The 19,782-nt window shown below is 47.5% G+C and overlaps 1 protein-coding gene and 1 long non-coding RNA gene across 8 annotated transcripts in view; one reads left to right on the forward strand and one right to left on the reverse strand.

Annotated features, from left to right (window-relative positions):
* The window catches only part of PRDM11 (PR/SET domain 11), a 42,441-nt gene extending 25,419 nt beyond the window's left edge, over positions 1 to 17,022 (forward strand). For 3 of the 7 annotated variants that reach the window (XM_040557631.1, XM_040557629.1, XM_040557630.1), the window contains exons 6-8: positions 8,237 to 8,424; positions 11,630 to 12,280; positions 13,115 to 17,022. In XM_040557631.1, the coding sequence (XP_040413565.1) occupies positions 8,237 to 8,424; positions 11,630 to 12,280; positions 13,115 to 15,279 (3,004 nt within the window). In that variant the 3' untranslated portion in view covers positions 15,280 to 17,022. The other 4 variants (XM_040557635.1, XM_040557634.1, XM_040557633.1 and 1 more) reach the window with 3 other exon arrangements.
* On the reverse strand, positions 3,778 to 8,222 carry LOC121070461. Its single transcript, XR_005820092.1, has 2 exons — positions 8,021 to 8,222; positions 3,778 to 4,067 (listed from the first exon to the last, which is right to left on the reverse strand). It is a non-coding gene; the product is annotated as an uncharacterized LOC121070461 (long non-coding RNA).
* Positions 17,023 to 19,782: the final 2,760 nt, after the last annotated feature.

A 19,782-nucleotide genomic window follows, 5' to 3' on the forward strand; every position in this document is an offset into this window, starting at 1 on the left:
ACAGCAGTAGTTGAAGTGCAACTGCCTCCAGTCCGTGAAAGAGCATTTGTGAAGGATTAGGAGTTCTTCATCTTGCATGCACCCCAGTAAAACGGCAGAGCTGTCAAGCTGTGAGCCGTGTGCCTGTCACTAATGGATCGCTGCATGGTAACCATCTTCCTTCCAAGAGGGCTCTTGGGTGTAGCTCAGTGATCACTGCCATTTGTGGCATGAGGCCAGGCCACTAGTGATTTCTTACTAGTGGTCTGAAGGCTCAGTGCAAGTGCTATGAAAAAGGTAGATGATAATGGCTCCCTTCTCCACTCTTTTTAAAGAAACTACTGGCCCTGCTTTCTAAGTTAATCTTCCTGCATCACTACTCTCGGATACCTTCCAGTGCTGAACCACGAGCTGCTTTTGGCAAGTCTTTCCCCAGTTGCATATATACGGTTTTCATGTGTGGTGGTGGAAACTTCTTGGTCTGTGAGCTTTTAGAGATACACAGGAGAGAAAGAGGAGATAACTTCTCGGAAATAGGCCAACTAATACATCACAGATGGCACTGTCCTATCATGTTAGGTCTTATCTCATATCTGAAGTAACACTGTTAGTGGGAATGCAAGGACAAAAATCTTCCAAGTACTGATGAAGTGGGACTTGATCATTCTTTGCATCTATCTTGGAAGCCAGTTGTGCTATTTCAGAGGTAAAATTAATACTTGAGCAAGGAGACAGTGGACAGTTGCAACAACTGTAATATCATCTCTTCTTATACTTGGCATGCCTGTACCCATGAACTGGCACATCACTAGATATTTGTCAGACTAACAAGAACTTTCTGGTAGTGTTTTGCTTTGATTTTGTTTTTGCATCAAGTATGCTTGCCCGGTAAATATGAGGTCCTGTTGCTGCTGTGCCTGACTGCCTGTTCACCTTACTCAGTGGTGGCAAACCACATAGTGGCCTTGCAGTACAGACTTTGTGAGCAGCAAGTGCTACATCTGTGTCTTTCTTGATGAGGAGGATGTAAGAAATAACGTGGGAGCAGGGGTCTGGCATGAGGAACCAAATGTGTTGGGTATTTTGAGGCTCAACCAAAGACCAGGCACCTTTGTCTCCCCAAAATACTGGAGTGTTCTAGCTAGTTGTGATTTTGCAAAAAGCGAGTCATTGCTATGGTCCGAAATTGGTTGATCTTCTGGTAACGAATAATGCTATGTAGAAGACACCATGGCAGCTTGGACTCCTCCTCAGTTGGCTGGGTTTGCCTGCTCTTCAGGCCTCTTGTGGCTAAGCTTGTCAGCCAGCTGCTAACATTGCAGCGTGTGCATGTTGAGTTACACGCCAGCATCTACAGGCTGCAGGGGTGGGGGGGAACTCTTTTTCCACGTGCTTTGAGATACCTTGAAACAGAAGTCAGGGTTGTGAGGGTTTTCGCGTTAATAATTCATGCTTCCTTTTCTGTTTAAGCTGACGAAGATGAAGAGATGCCAGGCACTTCTCGGGAACACTGCTCCTCCTCGCTGAAGAGGGCCAGTGCAGGAGTCAGCCAGCTCTCTGGGCCCTCCTTCCTCCACACCTCTTCCTCGTCAGAGCACTCAGAAGCTATCAGCCAAAGGCAGGAATTGCACCGTCCATCACCACGCACCTCCTCGTCCTGCAGACCCCCACGCCCCCGCACAAGGAGCCCGCCCCTCTCCAGCTTCGATCGCCAGCTTCTTCATTCCCACTCGCAGCAAACAGAGCTGTTCAGGCAGTTCTGCCAGGAGCTGGTGGCTATTCACAGGGACATGGCAGAGAGCATGCACGTCATCGGTCAGAAGATGGCTGACCTCACCAGCCAGGTTGGCCAGATGTGCCAAACCCTATCAGAAATCCGTGATGGGGTCCAGGCTTTTCATAGGATACAGGGTCCTAGTGTCATGCAGGGGTCTCTTCTGCAAGCAGCTTGCACAAAACCAGCCCCTGAGCCCAGTGCAGAGTCTAATCAAACCCCCTCAAAACAGACTCCTCCTGCACGGATTACCAGGTCACGAAAGAGAAAACACCATTTTTAGTCTGCTTCATATAAAGAAGGGTGCCCTGTCCTGAGCTGCTGCATGCTCACATGGCCTCTACATGTGTATTAGTACTATGTGGGGAAGGTCATCAGCCACCCCCAACCCATCCATCCCCCAGCTAACATCTAACAAAGCACTGTGAATTATGGCAGCTGAATAGTAGTGCTGTCCCTCTGCAGTGGCAAAGAGGAATCTCAGACCTTATAGAGCTTGGGATGTAGGGCATCTTTCTATTCATAGAGATTAGGAGATTTCACTGTTTTCCCCATGCTTTAAACACTCTGTAAGCTAAGAGATACAGTAGGGAATCATTATCTTGATCTCTTTTTGTGCCTGTGAAACATTATTTACTGAGGCAGTGTCCTAGAGAGCTCCCTTGCAATCAACCCACAAATTTACCCTAATACTACCTTCCCATCATCTTCCTGTGAATTAGTGTATGCACTCTGCAGAGTCTTAACTAACAGATGCATCCTTACAGCTCTAAAGATTTATTGCTCATTATTTTTATCTTGTGTTCAGCAATAATGGGCAATTCAGGGCTTACTGTGACTGTTAGGCATAGGTTTGGGAGAGGTATATAAAAGCAGAGCATATGCAGGAAAGGGAAGAAAGCACAAAGATGAGAGAACTTTCTGCCATCAGAATGACAGGAGAAAAGATCTGAGCCCTGTGTGGCATTAGACTGCTGAGAAGGGCTGCTATTGCACGTGCCTGGATGCTGCAATACCACGTGCATTTATATCAAATAGTTTAATCTTTGTCTCCTCCAGTCTATCTGAAACCCTCACCTACCTTTCACAATTGCACTTAAAATACGGTTATTTTGTAATATGACAGCTCTTAAACAAAATTGTATCATATTATTTTCTTGCATGTTGTAATCTTTAGTTTTGAATCACCTCTCCCTCCTCAAAATGTGAGAGACTGCACAGAAACAAGGGAAGATACAGGGCCTGCTTCTGACCTCAAGAAAAATTTGGTTTTGTGTCACTGTAACTCTGTCAACTTCAGTACAGTTACTTTGGACTTGCTCAGTATTACTTAGGGTGGAATATGTACTGTGTTCTCCTATCATGAAGAGTTTACAACCTCAAGTCCCAGCTGTATAGTTTTAAGTTCTTGAACGTGTTGGTTTTATACTGCTACCTTTTCCCTTAGAGATGCAAGAAAGAACTGTTTAAACATTTTAATTGCTTTAGTGCTGCATGAGGTTTCCATGTACAATCCCAATTCCTAAACTAGTCTTTAATAATGTCACCTTAGGTGGTGATAACATATGTGGCAGCTTTTTTACAGCATCTCTGTTTTCTGCTTGATTTGCACGTCCGCACCTACTGTGCTGCCCCCATCTCTGGATAAATCTGGACCATTATCGTGTCATGCCTCAGCAGGGAAGAGGGCCCAGGTGTTATCCACACACAGTTAGCACACCACTGCTCTCTGGGCTGTTCTATTGTGGGGAAAGGTGGGTTGCTGAAAACTATTCAAGTTAACATGAATGCCCATCATCACGTAATGTGGGCTACAGGCTTAGCCAAAAAGCTGTATAAATTTCAGCAGGAATGGAACATAGGCAGCACAGAATAGCAGAAGGATGGCTCATTTTATGTCTTCTTGAAGGATCTTCTTCAATCTGTTGGCCTATCCTTTGAAAGAATAGTGCACTAGCTTCTCTGATGGGAAGGTGACTGTACGTCTCCCGTGTCAGGCATTCCTGATGTTCTTTTCCTTTTTCCTTCTTAATTGTTCTGTAATCCTAATTCGAGTAATTTATTTTTAGTGGTTTGGTAAAAGGCCCTTGCTCAAGAAAGTAGAGGTCTGGTAAAAAGAAAGACCTCCTTTCTTCTGAGGAATGACCCACTTTGGTTTCATGCAAAGGAAGTTCTTCATAGTGCTGGCGCCAGACCAGGGCACTTACCTTCCTGTGAGGATGTCCTTCTACTTCTGTTGTACCGTTTGAGTTCTGCAAAAGTCACAGTCTCTCTTCAGTTGAAGGGAAGATTGGGGAAAATGGTGTAAGTGGATCTAATAATATGAATCACAGAGAAATGAAAAATGGTGATAAGTTTTAAAGGCTTTCTGAGTCAATACAGTGCTGCTGCTATATATTAGAGGTAGTATTTTATATTTTTATAATAAATGGTCCCTGCTGATGTTCTCCCATGGATATACTGATAGGATTAGTTCTTTTGATGTTGCCTGGGGGGATTCCATGCAGGAACCCTCAGGTCAGCAGAGGAGGAGGCTCCCGCCAGTGCTGAGCGCTAGAGGGAGTTAGGGGTGCTGTTGGCATCATCGCTGCCAACAGTTTGCCTGCACAGATGCCTTGAGAGAGAGAGAGAACCTGTTGTCCTTGCGCAGGAATTGCAACCTTCGTAGAACTCCCCAGAGGCTGGGCTGTGGTCTGGAGAAGGGACCTTGTACTATGGACTGACTGAGTTCTCCCCCAGTTTCCTCTGTGGACTATTACAGATTGGCCCAGCTCTGGGGACCTGTTGCCTGCCCTGTGTAGACCCCTTGGTGGAATGGCTTTTCTGTACTGGCTCGCAAAGGATACTTCCTCCTGCAGACAGCATGTTAACTGGCTGTTGAAGTAAGTGCCCGTGTTAAAGCAAACTGCTGTGCTCAGCCCCACTGTCTCCATGTCTTGTCCGTGCTGAAAAATCCTCTCTCTCAAAGTATTTTTGTTAAGATTACAATAAATATATAACACTTTTAACACACCTGCTGTTGAGTCATTTGTTTCTCTCTTCAAATTTCTGCCTGAACATGTTACACGTTGCTCCAGACCGTACCCGTCACAGATGCTGAGTCTCCTGAGGAGTGCTCAGCATCAGAGAGCTGGGGCGGTGGTTGAGTGGTGGCACCCCATGGTGCCTGCCTTGGCTGCTAGCAGCTCTCCTGCTGCACCTTCTGCCACAGTGCTGCGCCCCACCTTGACTTTGGAAAGACCCGTGGCCTTTTCCTGGTGGTACTCTGTGATGACAGGCTATCAGCAGAGCATCGCTGGGGCTGGCCAAAGGATGAGCAGTGGAGGGGTCAGCAGGGAGGGGAAAGCATGGGGCAAATCCTTGGGAGAGGAGCAGAAGCCTGAGCCACTGGCTGCAAGGTCTCCCTTGTACCCCCCCATCTCTCCCAGCTGCTCCCATTGCCTTGCTGCTAAGGCTGAGGAGGAAGAGGCCCTGGCTGCCAAAAAATACTTTGACGTTTTTTTAAGTGTGCTCAGTGGACTATCCCAAAACGTGACCATTTGGCTTCCTAAAAGGGCCATGGCTCAGAAAAAAAGGATTATGAGGATAGTCATTGCCGGGGCAGGTGTCCCTGTCTGTGGAGCTGTGCTTCTGCCAGCTATGAGGTTGATCCAAGCCCCCACAGCAGCAAGTAGAGCTCGTAGATGCTCTCCTTCGGTGCCAGGACTGTCTCAGCGGCTGGTCCTGAGCAGCCTGGGCAGAGTCTGTTGGCCTCAAGCCTTGCCGGGAGCCTGGTCCATCCCAGGACCCAAGTGGATGGGAGGTCTGTCCCTCAGGGCAGATGAAGTGTCCTGCTTGGAGCTCCAGATGGCTGGGCCTGCCCCAGCAGTGGTCCCATCCCTGCTCTTCCTCCAGGGATCACAGTCCCACAGGAAACCTGCTGTGACAGCAGTGCCATTTTTGTCCCAGGTGTCTGAACAAAGGCTGTTTGTTGCCTTAGTACCAGTTGCGTGTTGGGCACAGGCTCTCCTCAGGCAGCCTGTGTGGCCCTGCCTCGCTGAGCAGACTGGGGGTTTTGGAGTGGCTCAAACCATGATGCGCAGCAGCACTGGGCATCTTAGTCCAACAGCTGGAATTTGAGTTTTATGCAATCCTTCCTAACCTGTGTAATTTGTGCCTTTGGGGCTGCTGGAGTCAGGGCTGGGCAGCGTTGGTTGGAAAGCATTTTGTCTTTGTGGATGATCTCATCCGCATTCATGTTACCTCAGGAAATTATCGTGGATACAACCTTTCTCTCACAACATAAACCAGCTCCGAGCTGCCAGCAGCCATGAAGAAACGTGTTAATGACTGGATTATTCCACAACTGTCTGCTAAAGGCTTCCTTAATCTCTCCTAGTGAAATCTCCAGTGCCAGTCGCTGCTGGCCAGCAGCGCTGACAGACTCTTGGAGGCAGAACCTTGGAGGAGCTCAGGGGCAGGAGGAGAGCCAGCAGGAAAAGCACACTAACGCTTAATAAAATACTTCATAAGAGAAGTGAGGAGTGGTTACCCAGTCTCTCCCCTCCCTGTACAAAGTGATGTGTTAGAGAATTTTCTAACCCTCATTGCTGGGAGACGTGGGGTGGACCTGCCTTGCTAGCCACTGCCCTGTGAAGCCCTCAGTACCACTGGTGGTGGGGATTTGGGTCCTGCATTAAGGAGCTATGAGCTGCAGGTTCTCTCCTTTGCTGTCACTAGAAAGCATCCCAGCATTTTGCTAGCATGGGGGAGAGCATCTCTGAGGATCACCCACACAACGGAGCATCAGACTGACTGCGGCAAATGGCTGCATCTTCAGGGTGCGGTGGCAGGTCTGTCTGGATGACCACCACAGCTTTTGTGATGACTAATATCCAGGAGTGTCGGCCTGGCAGCATCAGCTGAGCACCTTTGCTGGACTTCACCCCACCACACTGCTCCAGGCCTCGGCTCCTTCTCAAATGCATAAACCAGTGGTCTAAAGGTTCATTAGTTTTGTCATAAAAAATACATAAAATAAGAGTTAATAAAAGTCAATGTTTGGCTTATTTTGGCAATGTCAGAGCCTGTTTAAATAATTGCTGAAGATTGCAGAGTGTCCTGGGTAACACAGTTGGGAAAAATGCAGCTGATTCCAGGCACATGCACAGTTGCTTAACATTAAAACCAGAACCGCTGCAGCCTTGGGCAGTCTGAGACACTGCCGACTCATTTTCTGTGTTTTGTGGGAAGTTTGACCAAGTTTATGACCTTATCTGTGCGGGTGAGTGTGGTCACATGCATGTGGGCTGGTGTCTTTATCTGTTCATGCACGTGGCCAGAGAAAAAAAGAGCATTCAGAGAAAAATTGACAGCTTCCTTAAGCCAAGGAAATGCCTGTGAGCTAGAGGGGAACGTTTGGGCAAGGGCTAATAGCAACACACTGCTCATCTCCATCAATGTCACTGCAGCAGGGAGTGCTGAATAACTGAGGCAAATGGCATACGAGAGGAAAAGGCTTTCAGCTGTGAACTGGTCCGGTCTGTGCTCAGGTCTTCTAGTCCTGGGCAGTTGTTGTCAGCTTGTGCACAGAGGCAGCTAGAGCCATTATTACCAAGTCTTTTCATTTCCACTAACAAGAAAAGGAGTGTAAGGATGAATAATATGATCCTACCTATAGATCTCTATCTTACCAAGTCGCACAGGGGGCCAGCTGGTTGGAGTGGTGAATTAGTATGTTTCTACTGAGCTGAAACTTAAACATTTTATATCTGGAAAACAAACTCCATGCTCAGAAAGCAACTTTTCTGTCAGCACTGCCCAGAGGTCCCCACAGCACAGTGCTGGCATTTCAGGCAGTTAGTGTTTCCCTAGACTTCCAGTGCTGAATGTCCAAATGCAAAATCTTCCAGTACTGGCACGACCTTGGTTTCCTTTTGGACTACCAGCAAATGCCCCTGTGCATGTTGGATGTCTGTCTTTCTCTCCTAAGTTATCTCAATTCTGCTTGACCAAGAGGAGAGAAGCAAGGAAATCTGGTTTCCACTAAAAGGAAGATGATGTTGGGGAAGAGACCAGAAGAGTGGCCCAGCCATATTCAGGATGCCCCTGAGAATAAGGGAGGCCCTGGGATGTGAAATGCTGGTAGGGAATCTAGAAGTCCTTGTTTCCATCACTAGGCAAAGAATCTTCTGCCAGTGAGAATCTGCATCGCCATTACTAGTAGAGATACTCCTTCAGGTCAGATGTACAGTGTAGTAGTCGCTTCCCCAGCAGAAATGAACTCACTGGTTTAGTGCTCCCTGGGTGTCCATGCTCGTTGTCCTGTATCTCTGGCAGTTTGCACACCATTGCGTATAACTCCATGCTTTCCAGTCTGGCTGTGTTGATGGCTCTCTCTGAAGCTCATTCCAGCATCATCATGGTTGTCATCATGGTGCAAGGGCGGGGGGGCACAGGAGAGAAAATGCGTGCTTCACGCCTGCCTTGTCACCTCACCCGCAGGTATGTGATCATTTCCCGGGAGGAGAGGGAACAGAACCTGATGGCCTTCCAGCACAGCGAGAGGATTTACTTCCGTGCCTGTCGTGACATCCGGCCTGGGGAGAAGCTGCGGGTCTGGTACAGCGAGGACTACATGAAGCGGTTGCACAGTATGTCCCAGGAGACCATCAACAGAAATCTCACAAGAGGTGAGTCTCTTTCCACCCTTTCCCCAGTCCCCTTTGGCCGCCACATTTGTTGCACCAAGTGCAGTGGGTGAAGTAGGTAATGCCCAGGCTGTGCGAGGAGAGCTGCCCTTGTACAAGCAGCTCACATCTGGGCAAGAGCCCCCAGTTCTGCGTGCCGTGGATGGAAGTTGCTGCACAAGAAGGACAATGTGAACACTGTCATGGAATCATAAAAGAAAGATTTGTGTTGTGTTGTGTTTTGTTCTGTCATGTTATGTCGTGTCATATTGTGTTGTGTTGTGCCATGTAGTGTTGTGTTGTGTCGTGTCGTGTTGTGTCGTGTTGTGTTGTATATTCTGTGTGCTACCAGGGCCTGATACAAAGCCCAGGAATCACAGAGCTCCCCTGTCACAAAACTTTCTGGCCTGAGGATTGCCAAACTGGTGGTCCCAGGGACAGGTGCTGGGTTTTTCTTTGAACATACCGCTTTCTCTGGCTCCTGTGAGCAGCTTGTTGAAAGGAGCTCTGGCTGGTTTTGCGTGCATATGAAAGAGAGATTTCCTTGGTGTGTTTGTATGTCCATTTTCCTGGCTTAATTTATCTCCTCTTTCTTCAGAAAGATAATTTGGGATCGGCGCGACATCAGCTCCTTAGTCTTACAACCTTAGAGTGCTTGTACAACGTACAGAAGGCTTTGTACTTGTCAGATTGATTCTTCCCTGGATAAAAATTGTTACCTTATCTTAGCAATAGTCATGCTGGAACAAACCCAGCGGTCCTTTAGGTCAGTGTAATGTCAGCAATACAGGAAGCTTTAGAGGAAGGCAAAAATTCTTAATGCATCTATTCATCTGTACAATGCTGAGACCTGAAGTTAATTAAGGGCATTTCTTTCCAGGCCTAGCCACAGAACAGCAGGGCCTCGGAGGGGCAGCCACACTAAAAATAACTTTCTAATTAAAATTCCCGTGTATATTATTACACAGCTGCTGTTGCTGCCTTGACTTGGTAAAAGGTGTCTCCTCTTTAAGCATGGGGTGGACAAGATGTCCTGAAAAAGCTGGTTGTCCTCCATCACCTTGGAGTTCTTATGCACTTGCAGTGTTACATCTTGATGGCTGTGCTTGGGCAATTCCCACTTCTGAATTAACACTGGTATGAATGTGCGTTTCTCTATTAATGACCGTATTAATCACTGAGTGATTAGGTACATGCTGCAGTGGTTTTGCTGCATCCCATGCAGATGTTAGCTGTCCAGATGGCTTAGTACTTTCTGAAAGGGCTGCAAAAGACAGACTGTGCCCTGAGAGGAGCTGTGTTGCAGCACTGGTCTGGAGGGGCTCCAAGGCTATGAGCCCTGCCCTACAGACTTGCCTTTAGTCTTGATTCATCATGGTGCCATGGTTTGTGTCAGCTGAAATGATAACACAGCTGGCTCGGTGCTACGAGTGCTGTGAAGATCTGCCTCTGAGCTCCTCAGGACCTGCCATATCCTGCCTCACACTTGGGTAGAAGCTTAGGTGGCTGTGTATACCGTCCGAGAAAACTCCTGACATCCTAGTGAGCCCATCCTGCGGCCAGCTGGGCTTCAGGCTGTGTTCGCAAGAGGACCACAGAAGCGTTGTTAAAATGAAGCATCACTTGGGGCCACTGCTAGACTTGCGAGACATTGCAGCCTCAGCTGGGAGGGCACTGGGGGGGGCGATCAGAGAAGGGCACAAAAATCTGCTGGGCTGTTTCCTGTTTAAAAGATTCCAAATTCCCTGCAGATGAACCAGTAAAGTGAAGTCGCAAGCTTTACTAACTCACAAAAAGTAACATGGTTCCTGGGTTTTGTTTCTATCGGTAGTTTCTGACCCGCCTCATCACTGGAGTTGATACCAATAATATGAGGGATCGTCTTGTGATTTCTGGCTTTTCCATAGGGCCAAATCGTTCAGTTGGCTAGGGGAAAAAAATCACCAAGAAAGAAGAAGGATCCATTCTCTAAAACCCTACCTCTGCCAATAGTTCTTAGAGTCCATAACAGAGAAAATGTTAAGACAGAGACCCAAGGCTCTGCCCTTAGAAATTCTCCAACAGGATGTGTTGCAAACAAGGTCTATTGTTATGGATTCCCTCAAGAAGTGTCTGGGGTTCCCAGCCAGCATCAAACCCAGTACAGACCCCTGCCATGCAGGCCAACCCTTTTTATGGTGCCTTACTCTAACTGTTTTGAGTCTTGCATCTTTTCTGCATTCTTAGCATTGCTCTCCTTAGAGAGGGAACAGTAGCTTTTACTCCGTAACTCTTATGAAAGCATGAATACACTTTAAAAGCAAACAAAACCAAAAAGCAGCATAAAGCAGCGTCTTGTTTGGGAAGCCATCAATGCTTGAAGTTATTTACAAGATAGAAGAATGATGGAAATTGAGCCAAACCTATCGTCTTTTGAATTTCCAGGTAAGGAAATCTGGCTATTCCCTTTATTTTAAGCAATTAATAATTTGTATGAGGTTGCTTTTATTAATGTGTTTTGGTTTTTTTTAATCACTGAATGGCCATGCTCTTAGACTCCACTGGCACAAGCTAGGTATCCCATCCTTGGAGGGCATACACCCATTATAGCTCAGTTGACAATGCGTACCTTGGGCTTTAAGAGTGCAAGTTATTTCTACTCCTTTGCCTTTGCATTTCTGGAGCAGCCTCCAAACTGAAAGAGAGTAAAGGGGTTTGCAACCTTTGTGCTGTGGCGTGCACAGATGCTGGGGTTCTTGTGAAACAGTCTGAATCTCTCACTGCACTGCTGTACACTCGATACCTTTTACCAAGTCAAAACAGGCACAGGTCTTCCAGCCAGCCAAAATGGCATTTGGGCTCTGGGCATTAGGTTCCACCATGATCAGTGATTTACCTCATAGGCTCCTTCCACCGCAGGTTGGTTATACCGCCAGGTTAAACAGGCTGCCTGTAGTTTCTCTTCTCTTTAAAGTGTGTGGGTCCTACTCCACTGTGGCTACCCAGGACTGTCTCTGTTTTTGCGGACGTGCCCATTAGCAGGGCTCCTCCTCTCGCGAGCCTCGGTTTCCACTGAGTTGTATCAGTTCCCTGGTTTATAACGCAATGTACAGACCTGCAGGGATTCAGCCTACCTTTTTGTTCTTTTTTTTTTTTTCATTCAAGTTTTAGATTGAGGGATGTTGCTCGGTTCCCGGTGATAATCCCCACCCCTCATTTTCCTTTCTAGGAGACAAAAGGTTACAGAGGGAAAAGTCAGAAAAGAATGTGGAAAATCAAGAGGATATGAGGGGGCCACTCCAGCTCACGACATTAAAGCAAGGGAAGAGCCCCTACAAGCGCAGCTGTGACGAGGGGGAATCTCACCCCCAAACAAAGAAAAAAAAGATTGACCTCATCTTCAAAGACGTCCTGGAGGCTTCATTGGAGTCTGCCAAATTTGAAGAGAACCAGGTAGCAACTAGTACACCACTTACCATCAGAACAGCATCTAAATACCAGGCTGAAGACATATTTGAGAGGTGTGGCACTGCCATGCAGCACGGCTCCCTGAACCTCGGCAGAAACCGGAGTGAAGGGGAGTGGAAGATCCCCCATGGTTCCTCTTTTAGTTCTGCCAAAGAAGTGGGGATCCTTGAAGACGAGGAAGAAGAGCCTCTGTCTCTGAAAGCAGACAGCCCAACTGAGCTGTCACTGGCCTCTGCACAGGGCAACTCCCATGAAATCCCCACCACCTCCTTCTGCCCTAACTGCATCCGTCTGAAGAAGAAGATCCGAGAGCTGCAGGCCGAGTTAGACATGCTGAGATCTGGGAAGTTACCTGAGCCACCTGTGCTACCGCCCCAGGTACCCGAGCTCCAAGAGTTCTCAGACCCCACAGGTAAGCCTTGCCGAGTATCAGCCTTCTCCAAACCCTGCCTAAGGAAAGTAGTGAGATGCCTGTGTGCTGTGTACCCATCTAAAGCGTTTTGCTCTGAGTATTCAGGTGAACACGTGGTTCCATGGAAGGTTCGTTGTCAGGTTTTGTGAACGGGTGGGACAAGAACTGATGCTGGAGGCACAGTGGAAGACACTGTCTGGGAAAGACTCTGTATGATGACTCTCTCTATTTGTTGCCATTGTAATCAATCATGCACTGCCAATAAAAAAGACATTCCATTGCAGACAGTTTGTTTGCTGTATTTTTGATGCATTCTCTTTCAGCGGAAGCCCCTCTCCAGTACCTTATATGCTACCAAGAAGCATTGCTTGAAAGTCCGAATGACTCAGTGGTAACACTGAAATTTGCGCTCTTTGTGTATGAAATAATGTGTGCCTCACTGGAAGGCACTCTCTGTTTTCTCCACTGCCTTACCACAAAACATGTGCCCCTTTCTGAAGGTACTTCATTTCTAACAGGAACATGCTATTGAGCAGCCAGGAGCCTTCACCAAAGGAATATTTGGGTCATATCATGTATTGTGCAAGTAGCCAGGATGTACTGTCATTTCTTGCTGTCCTTTGTGGCATGTTGGAGACAAAGTTCATATGCAGAAACGTTGATTTATTTTTCCTTCAAAGATGTAATTCAAATTCTACCCATAGTGCATTGTGGGCAGGGTATGTCCAGCTCATCAGGCAGTGCTCTACTGTCACAAGTAGTATGCTTCTCTAGCTCAAAGTCTTGGTAAATACCTTATTTTTTCCTCCTTTTCTTTTCTTTTTTTTTTTCCAGCTTCAGAAAGCATCATCTCTGTTCCCACTATCATGGAGGATGATGATCAAGAGGTGGATTCTGCTGATGAATCAGTTTCCAATGACATGATTGCTGCTACAGATGAGCCTTCCAAGATGTCTTCTGCAACGGGCCGGAGGATACGGCGGTTCAAGCAAGAGTGGCTTAAAAAGTTTTGGTTTCTGCGGTACTCCCCGACATTGAATGAAATGTGGTGCCATGTCTGTAGGCAGTACACAGTGCAATCCTCTCGGACTTCAGCCTTCATCATTGGCTCGAAGCAGTTCAAGATACACACAATAAAGCTTCACAGCCAGAGCAACCTCCACAAGAAGTGCCTGCAGCTTTACAAGCTCAGAATGCACCCAGAGAAGACAGAAGAGATGTGCCGAAATATGACCCTGCTCTTCAATACGGCCTACCACTTGGCTCTGGAGGGCAGGCCCTACTATGACTTCCGGCCTCTGGCAGAACTACTGAGAAAGTGTGAACTCAAGGTGGTGGATCAATACATGAATGAAGGAGACTGCCAAATCTTAATCCACCATATCGCACGGGCTCTTCGAGAGGACCTGGTCGAGCGCATCCGACAGTCTCCTTTCCTCAGCATCATTCTGGACGGGCAGAGTGATGACGTGCTTGCCGACACAGTTGCAGTTTATGTACAGTACACAAGCAGTGATGGGCCTCCGGCAACCGAATTCCTGTCTCTTCAGGAACTGGGCTTTTCTACAACAGACAGTTACCTCCAAGCATTAGACAGGGCCTTTTCCAGCCTGGGAATCCGATTGCAGGATGAGAAGCCAACTATTGGCTTGGGAGTTGATGGTGCTAACATTACTGCCAGCCTGAGAGCTAACTTGTTCATGACAATCAGAAAGACCTTGCCGTGGCTTCTCTGCTTGCCCTTTATGGTACACAGACCTCATTTGGAGATTTTGGATGCAATCAGTGGGAAAGAACTGCCGTGCCTGGAGGAGCTGGAAAACAATCTGAAGCAGCTGCTCAGTTTCTATCGTTACTCTCCCCGACTCATGTGCGAGTTGAGGGTCACTGCTGCCACTCTGTGCGAGGAGACTGAGTTCTTGGGGGACATTCGAGCAGTGAAGTGGATCATTGGGGAGCAGAATGTGCTCAATGCTCTAATCAAGGATTACCTTGAGGTTGTGGCCCATCTCAAAGACGTCAGCGGCCAGACCCAGAGGGCAGATGCTTCCGCAATTGCCTTGGCCCTCCTCCAGTTCCTAATGGACTACCAGTCGATTAAACTCATCTACTTCCTGCTGGATGTGATTGCTGTGCTTTCACGCCTTGCCTATGTCTTCCAAGGGGAGTACCTTCTTGTGTCGCAGGTGGACGATAAAATAGAGGAGGCTATCCAGGAGATCAGTCGGCTAGCAGACTCGCCTGGGGAGTACCTGCAGGAATTTGAGGAAAACTTCCGTGAAAGCTTTAATGGCATTGCTGTGAAAAACCTACGGGTGGCTGAAGCCAAATTCCAGTCAATCAGAGAAAAGATCTGCCAGAAGACCCAGGTGATCCTAGCCCAAAGGTTCGATTCCCGTAGCCGGACATTTGTGAAAGCCTGTCAGGTATTTGACCTTGCAGCTTGGCCCAGAAGCACTGATGAGCTCATGAGCTATGGGAAGGAGGATATGGTACAAATATTTGAACACCTGGAGACGGTCCCATCATTTTCCAGAGAGGTTTGCAGAGAGGGGATGGACACCCGAGGGAGTTTGCTGATGGAGTGGCGAGAACTCAAGGTGGATTATTATACCAAAAATGGTTTTAAAGACTTACTCAGTCACATTTGTAAATACAAACAGAGATTCCCCCTCTTAAATAAAATAGTTCAGATCCTCAAAGTCCTTCCCACCTCATCGGCCTGCTGTGAGAAGGGGCGCAATGCCCTGCAGAGAGTGCGCAAAAACAACCGCTCTCGGCTCACACTGGAGCAGCTCAGTGATTTGCTGACAATTGCCGTTAACGGGCCGCCCATTGCCAACTTCGATTGCAAACGGGCGCTAGATAGTTGGTTCGAGGAAAAGTCGGGCAATAGTTACGCACTGTCAGCTGAGATGCTGAGCAGGATGTCGTCTCTCGATCAGAAGCCGATGTTGCAGAGCATGGACCATGGCTCTGAGTTTTACCCCGATATTTAGAAAGGAATGCCTCAGATCAGAAAGCTGTTGAATAATTTTTTAAATCTATACTCTAAACTTTGATATATTATATAAAATATATATATATTATATATATTAAGGAAAAACCCACACTGAAAATTTAAAAGTTAAGACGATGTGCGTCTGATAGAAGCTAAGCAGAATTTTAAAGATTGAGACAATGTTTAGAAATTTACTGGTGTCTCCAACCATGGCAGCTGCAGTGTAGGTGGCAACATTTCATTCTTTAGAAGCATGTGCTGGGGCCATACTCTACATGTTCAAACCTAACAATCTATAAGCTAGATGACGGGTCTTTGTCAGCCTCCTCCTCCCGGTGGTTTCCTTTGTACGTGTGTTGTTGGTTTGTTGGGTTGATTTTTGTGTTGTTGTTGTTTTTGTTGTTTTCCTCAGTTTTAATCTCTGCCTCTCTTTTCGTTGTTCAGTCCAGTTATTGAGCCATTTGAGCCTTTTGTTGACGACCGTCAGATTTCTGATTTCCGACAGAGCATCCTGTGCATTTATGTTGTCCCTGGCTGCCCAGCTCCACCTGGTGCTCTCTGTTTGAGTGGGAGCTTCTCGCACTCACAGAGGTTACTGGGTGGAGGGAAGGGCTGGGGCTGGGTTTTTGTTTTTTTTCTGATTCAGAAACACATGCCTCCACTAAACTGTGATGTCCCTTTCTCAGTTCTCCCTACTTTTGGGCTGTAGAGTAATACTTGGCTTTCAGCTCCTTTTATGATAACCATAGTACCAGTCTATCATACATATATTATAACATGATGTCATGTGCAGACTATAAAATAGCAAAATAGAGAAGGCAGGGGGAAATTTTTGCATTTATATTTTTATATTGTAGGAAATAAATATATATATATATATACAACTATTCATTCAAAACCAGGGCTGCTGTGGAAGCTAGACAGCCAATGAGTCAAGAGCCATCTCTGGGCAGAGATTCAAAGGCTTAAAAAATTATATTCTAATTTACATTATTTATACTATGTCTTTATAATCCTAGATTGTTGTGGGGTTTTTTTGTTTGTTTTGTTTTGTTCTGTTTTGTTTGGAATGACTGAAAGAAAAACCTGCTGCAGTTTGGTAGCAGGGGCTATCAATGCAAAATTATCTTGGATTATAATCATGTGATGATGTCCTATAAAGGTTCACGTATTCTCTTGTGACCAAGGTAACATGTTCCACAGCACAGCAGACTGATGACAGCAGGAAGAAGGGATGCTCTACTTCTTCCTGTGAAACATTTCTTCCTTTCTTGAAGGGATGCAGAGTCCAGCCAAAATGTGAATGGGGGACTTGCACCTTCTATCACAAAAGAGATTGTTCTGTGGGCTTGGGGTTCTTCTTTGTTTTATTATTGTAAAGTAAACGAGCTCCACGCTTTCACAAAATATCACTTCAGGTTAGAAAAGAAAAAAAAAAAAGAAAAAAAAAAGAAACAAAAAAGGTGCAAAAACTCCACAGATGCTAGTGCCTTGCCCCGCTGATGTGGCATGGACAGCACCAACCTGACCAGACCATCATGGGAGTGAGAACCTGTTGTCCAGAAGGTCTCCGAGCTGACAAGTTCTCACTTCCCAGAGGGATGAGCTTTGTGCCAAGCTGTGTTGTTTGGAAACATGATGGTGGTATCAGCAACACTGAACCTTTCCTTTCTCCTGTTACCCCCCTGCCCTTGGTCTTGGTGCTAAGATATCTCTAGAACCGTTGCTGCTAGTTGATAGCTTTTCATTTATATAAATATATATATATATATAATATTATTTTATTTTTTAAACTTTTTCGTTTGTTTTCAATGGAGATGTAGCATGTTTGGAACCGATCTCTCTCGGAGTCACTTTCACTGCCAGGGTTCACACACTGTCTTCCCCAGGAAAACACACACCTCTACCTAGATCTCACTCACCTCCCACTAACCCGTTTGCCCTCAGCAGACCTGCACAGTTAATGTCGGTGGGCAACCAAGCCACTGCCTACCGGCTCAGCTTTCAGACCCGCGGACACAGCCAGGCTCATGTTTTTGTCCGAGCTTTGGAAATGCTTCCCCTCTATCCCCGTGGCGAGGAGAGGTGGAGCCTGGCTGGAGCTCTTGCAGTGGCCAACCCTTGCCTCCTCTGCCCCGACTCGGCCCTGTTGCGTTTTGAGAGGGGCAGAGCAGCTCCCACACATGCCGCGGGATGGCCGGGTGGGCGGGCTGCAGTCCGTAGCACTTACTCCCTTTCCCTCATGCCGTACCTCAGATGACGTGTGGCCTGCCGCAGGCTCGTTCGGATGGGGGGCAGCAAATGTGCTGGGGCCCCCTGTGTGCCTCCAAACAGCAGGTGGGCGCGGGCACCGGGGCACTTCTCCCCGCCGCCCTCTGGCATGTCGCGGGCTAGGTTGGGGCATCGCTTCATAGTGGCGCCAGGGCATCAGTACACAGCGCCTAGGAAGCAGAAAATTGTTTTATTTGCCTAAACTGTTCTTGCATTTTTTCCTGCCTTTCCCAGTAAATTATGTGATCAAATTGATCCATTTGCCTAAAAGCGTAAGAGTTAAGCTGGAAACCCTCCGGCATGGTACAGACTCAAGGCAGCTCTTTATGTGACCACAAAATAGGGATCTCTGTACACGAGGTGTCTGTGGCCCTCCAGACCCAGCAGTTAGTTTTGTTCATGGTGCTGCCATAAAGCTGATGGATCTGTTTCCTTCCAGGGAGATGGCAGGTCTCCTCCTTAATTACAATTTGAGGAGATGGTAAAAGCAAAAAGAGAGTCCCTGTAGAAGAATTGCTGCTCAGTGGGTCCCTGACCTGGAGATGGGCGAGGTAAACTTAGATGTTGGAGAAAGGCAGATGTGGGAGAGTCTTCCTGCTCAAGGTGTGCACAGATGTCTAGGGAAGTGTGGCAGCAGGAGCAAAAATAACAAATATATATATATATATTTGCTGTGAGCTGCTGTCAGAGAGGCCAGCAAGACAGTTTCCCTCCTCCTCTTTTTTAATTTTCCTTTTCTCAACTCCATACCTCTTTGTGGGGGAGAAAAAAATCACCTGCCTTACTGTTTGCAGCACTGAAAACTTTTTGGCATGGGGCTTTTTTTCACGGAGGCCTACGTGAGGGAAGAGACACTTGGGAACAGGCTCCAGGCACCTCTGTAAACAGGAACAATTCCCCAGTGCTTGTGCTGAGCCGCCTAAAATGCCTGTGTGCAGCCTCCACTCCAAACCTCTTTGCTTTTTTTGCCACTGGGGAAAAAATGGTACCTTGCCTTGGTTGGCAAGGTAAAAGCTGCCAGAGACTTGTTCAGAAATGAGTCCTGTCATTTGCCACTCCTTCCTTTTGGTTCATTTGCAAATCCCACTCTCATCAGTGACATCTTTCACCGGCTGCTCTTATTCCCAGTGGCAAAATGAAACGTGCAGCGGGTGGCTTTTTCTCCAGGCAGCCAGCTGAAAAAGGGAAAGCGTTTGTTTCTTTTGCAAATAACTTTGCTTGTATCCGTGAGCAGTGTCTGTGGGAAGAGCAATTCCCAGTGACTGGATATTGCTGATACCCATGAGCGGGAAAGGTCAGAGACCCCTTGCATTGGTTATGGGGAGGGGGGAAATGAGCACTCACTGCAGCAGCTGCAACACAAAGAACTCCCCATCACCCCCACATGAGAAAATAAACCCAGCCTTTGTAATAGACAAACACAGGTGCTTTGCAAGTTTTCCCTCCAGGTTTATCCACCTATCTCAGATCTGTAGCTGTTACTCACATGGATAGTCCTGTGGATGGAAACGTGACTGCCCGCACGAGCAAGACTGGGGGGAGAGGAATAACAATGCAAAGCGCCGTTGGCTTTTCGGCACCCTGCCTGGCCAGCCTTTCCTGAGAGCAGGTGCCTTTCCATGCCCTGTTTGCAAATGCAAGCAGCCGGCTCGAGGGGATGCGAGGCCGGGCAGTGGCAGTGGTAGGGAGGTCATGGCGCAGGGCAGAGAGGGGCCACCTCGGCTGGGAGGTCGCCATGCACTGGCTTTAGTCAGTGCCCTTCCCACTGCCCTGACCCAAGGGGAGGTTGTTTTGAGCATATTGCTCACAGCATCTTGAGCGGCTGCAGCAGTGGAGAAAGGAGGGTTTTGTTTTTCTCAGATGAGCTCTTTATCTTCTCTCCTCCCCTTCCTAGCTAGGGCATCTGACTGTGAATAATATGCACCTCTTCAGACCCCAGGGTTTGTACTTCTAGCACGTGGGCTTTTTGGTTGCCAATTTCCCCTACCCACTTTTTGCTCAAGCTCCTTGACTCTTATCATCTGCTGCGAAGCAGAACCCCTTAAGCACATGCAGACATCCTTCTGCAGGGCTCGCCCGTGGCTGTGGGATCCAGGCCCCTCTGGCCACAAGACCGAACTCAGCAGGGATAATCCTCACGGAACAAGAGACCAAAGCTCTTCCCATACCAGCAGCAGCGCGCGGGAGCCATGGGGAGGAGAGGCGGTGGGCAGGGTCCCGGTGTGTTGTC

This window comes from Cygnus olor, chromosome 5 (assembly GCF_009769625.2).
Source record: "Cygnus olor isolate bCygOlo1 chromosome 5, bCygOlo1.pri.v2, whole genome shotgun sequence".
NCBI lineage: Eukaryota > Metazoa > Chordata > Aves > Anseriformes > Anatidae > Cygnus > Cygnus olor.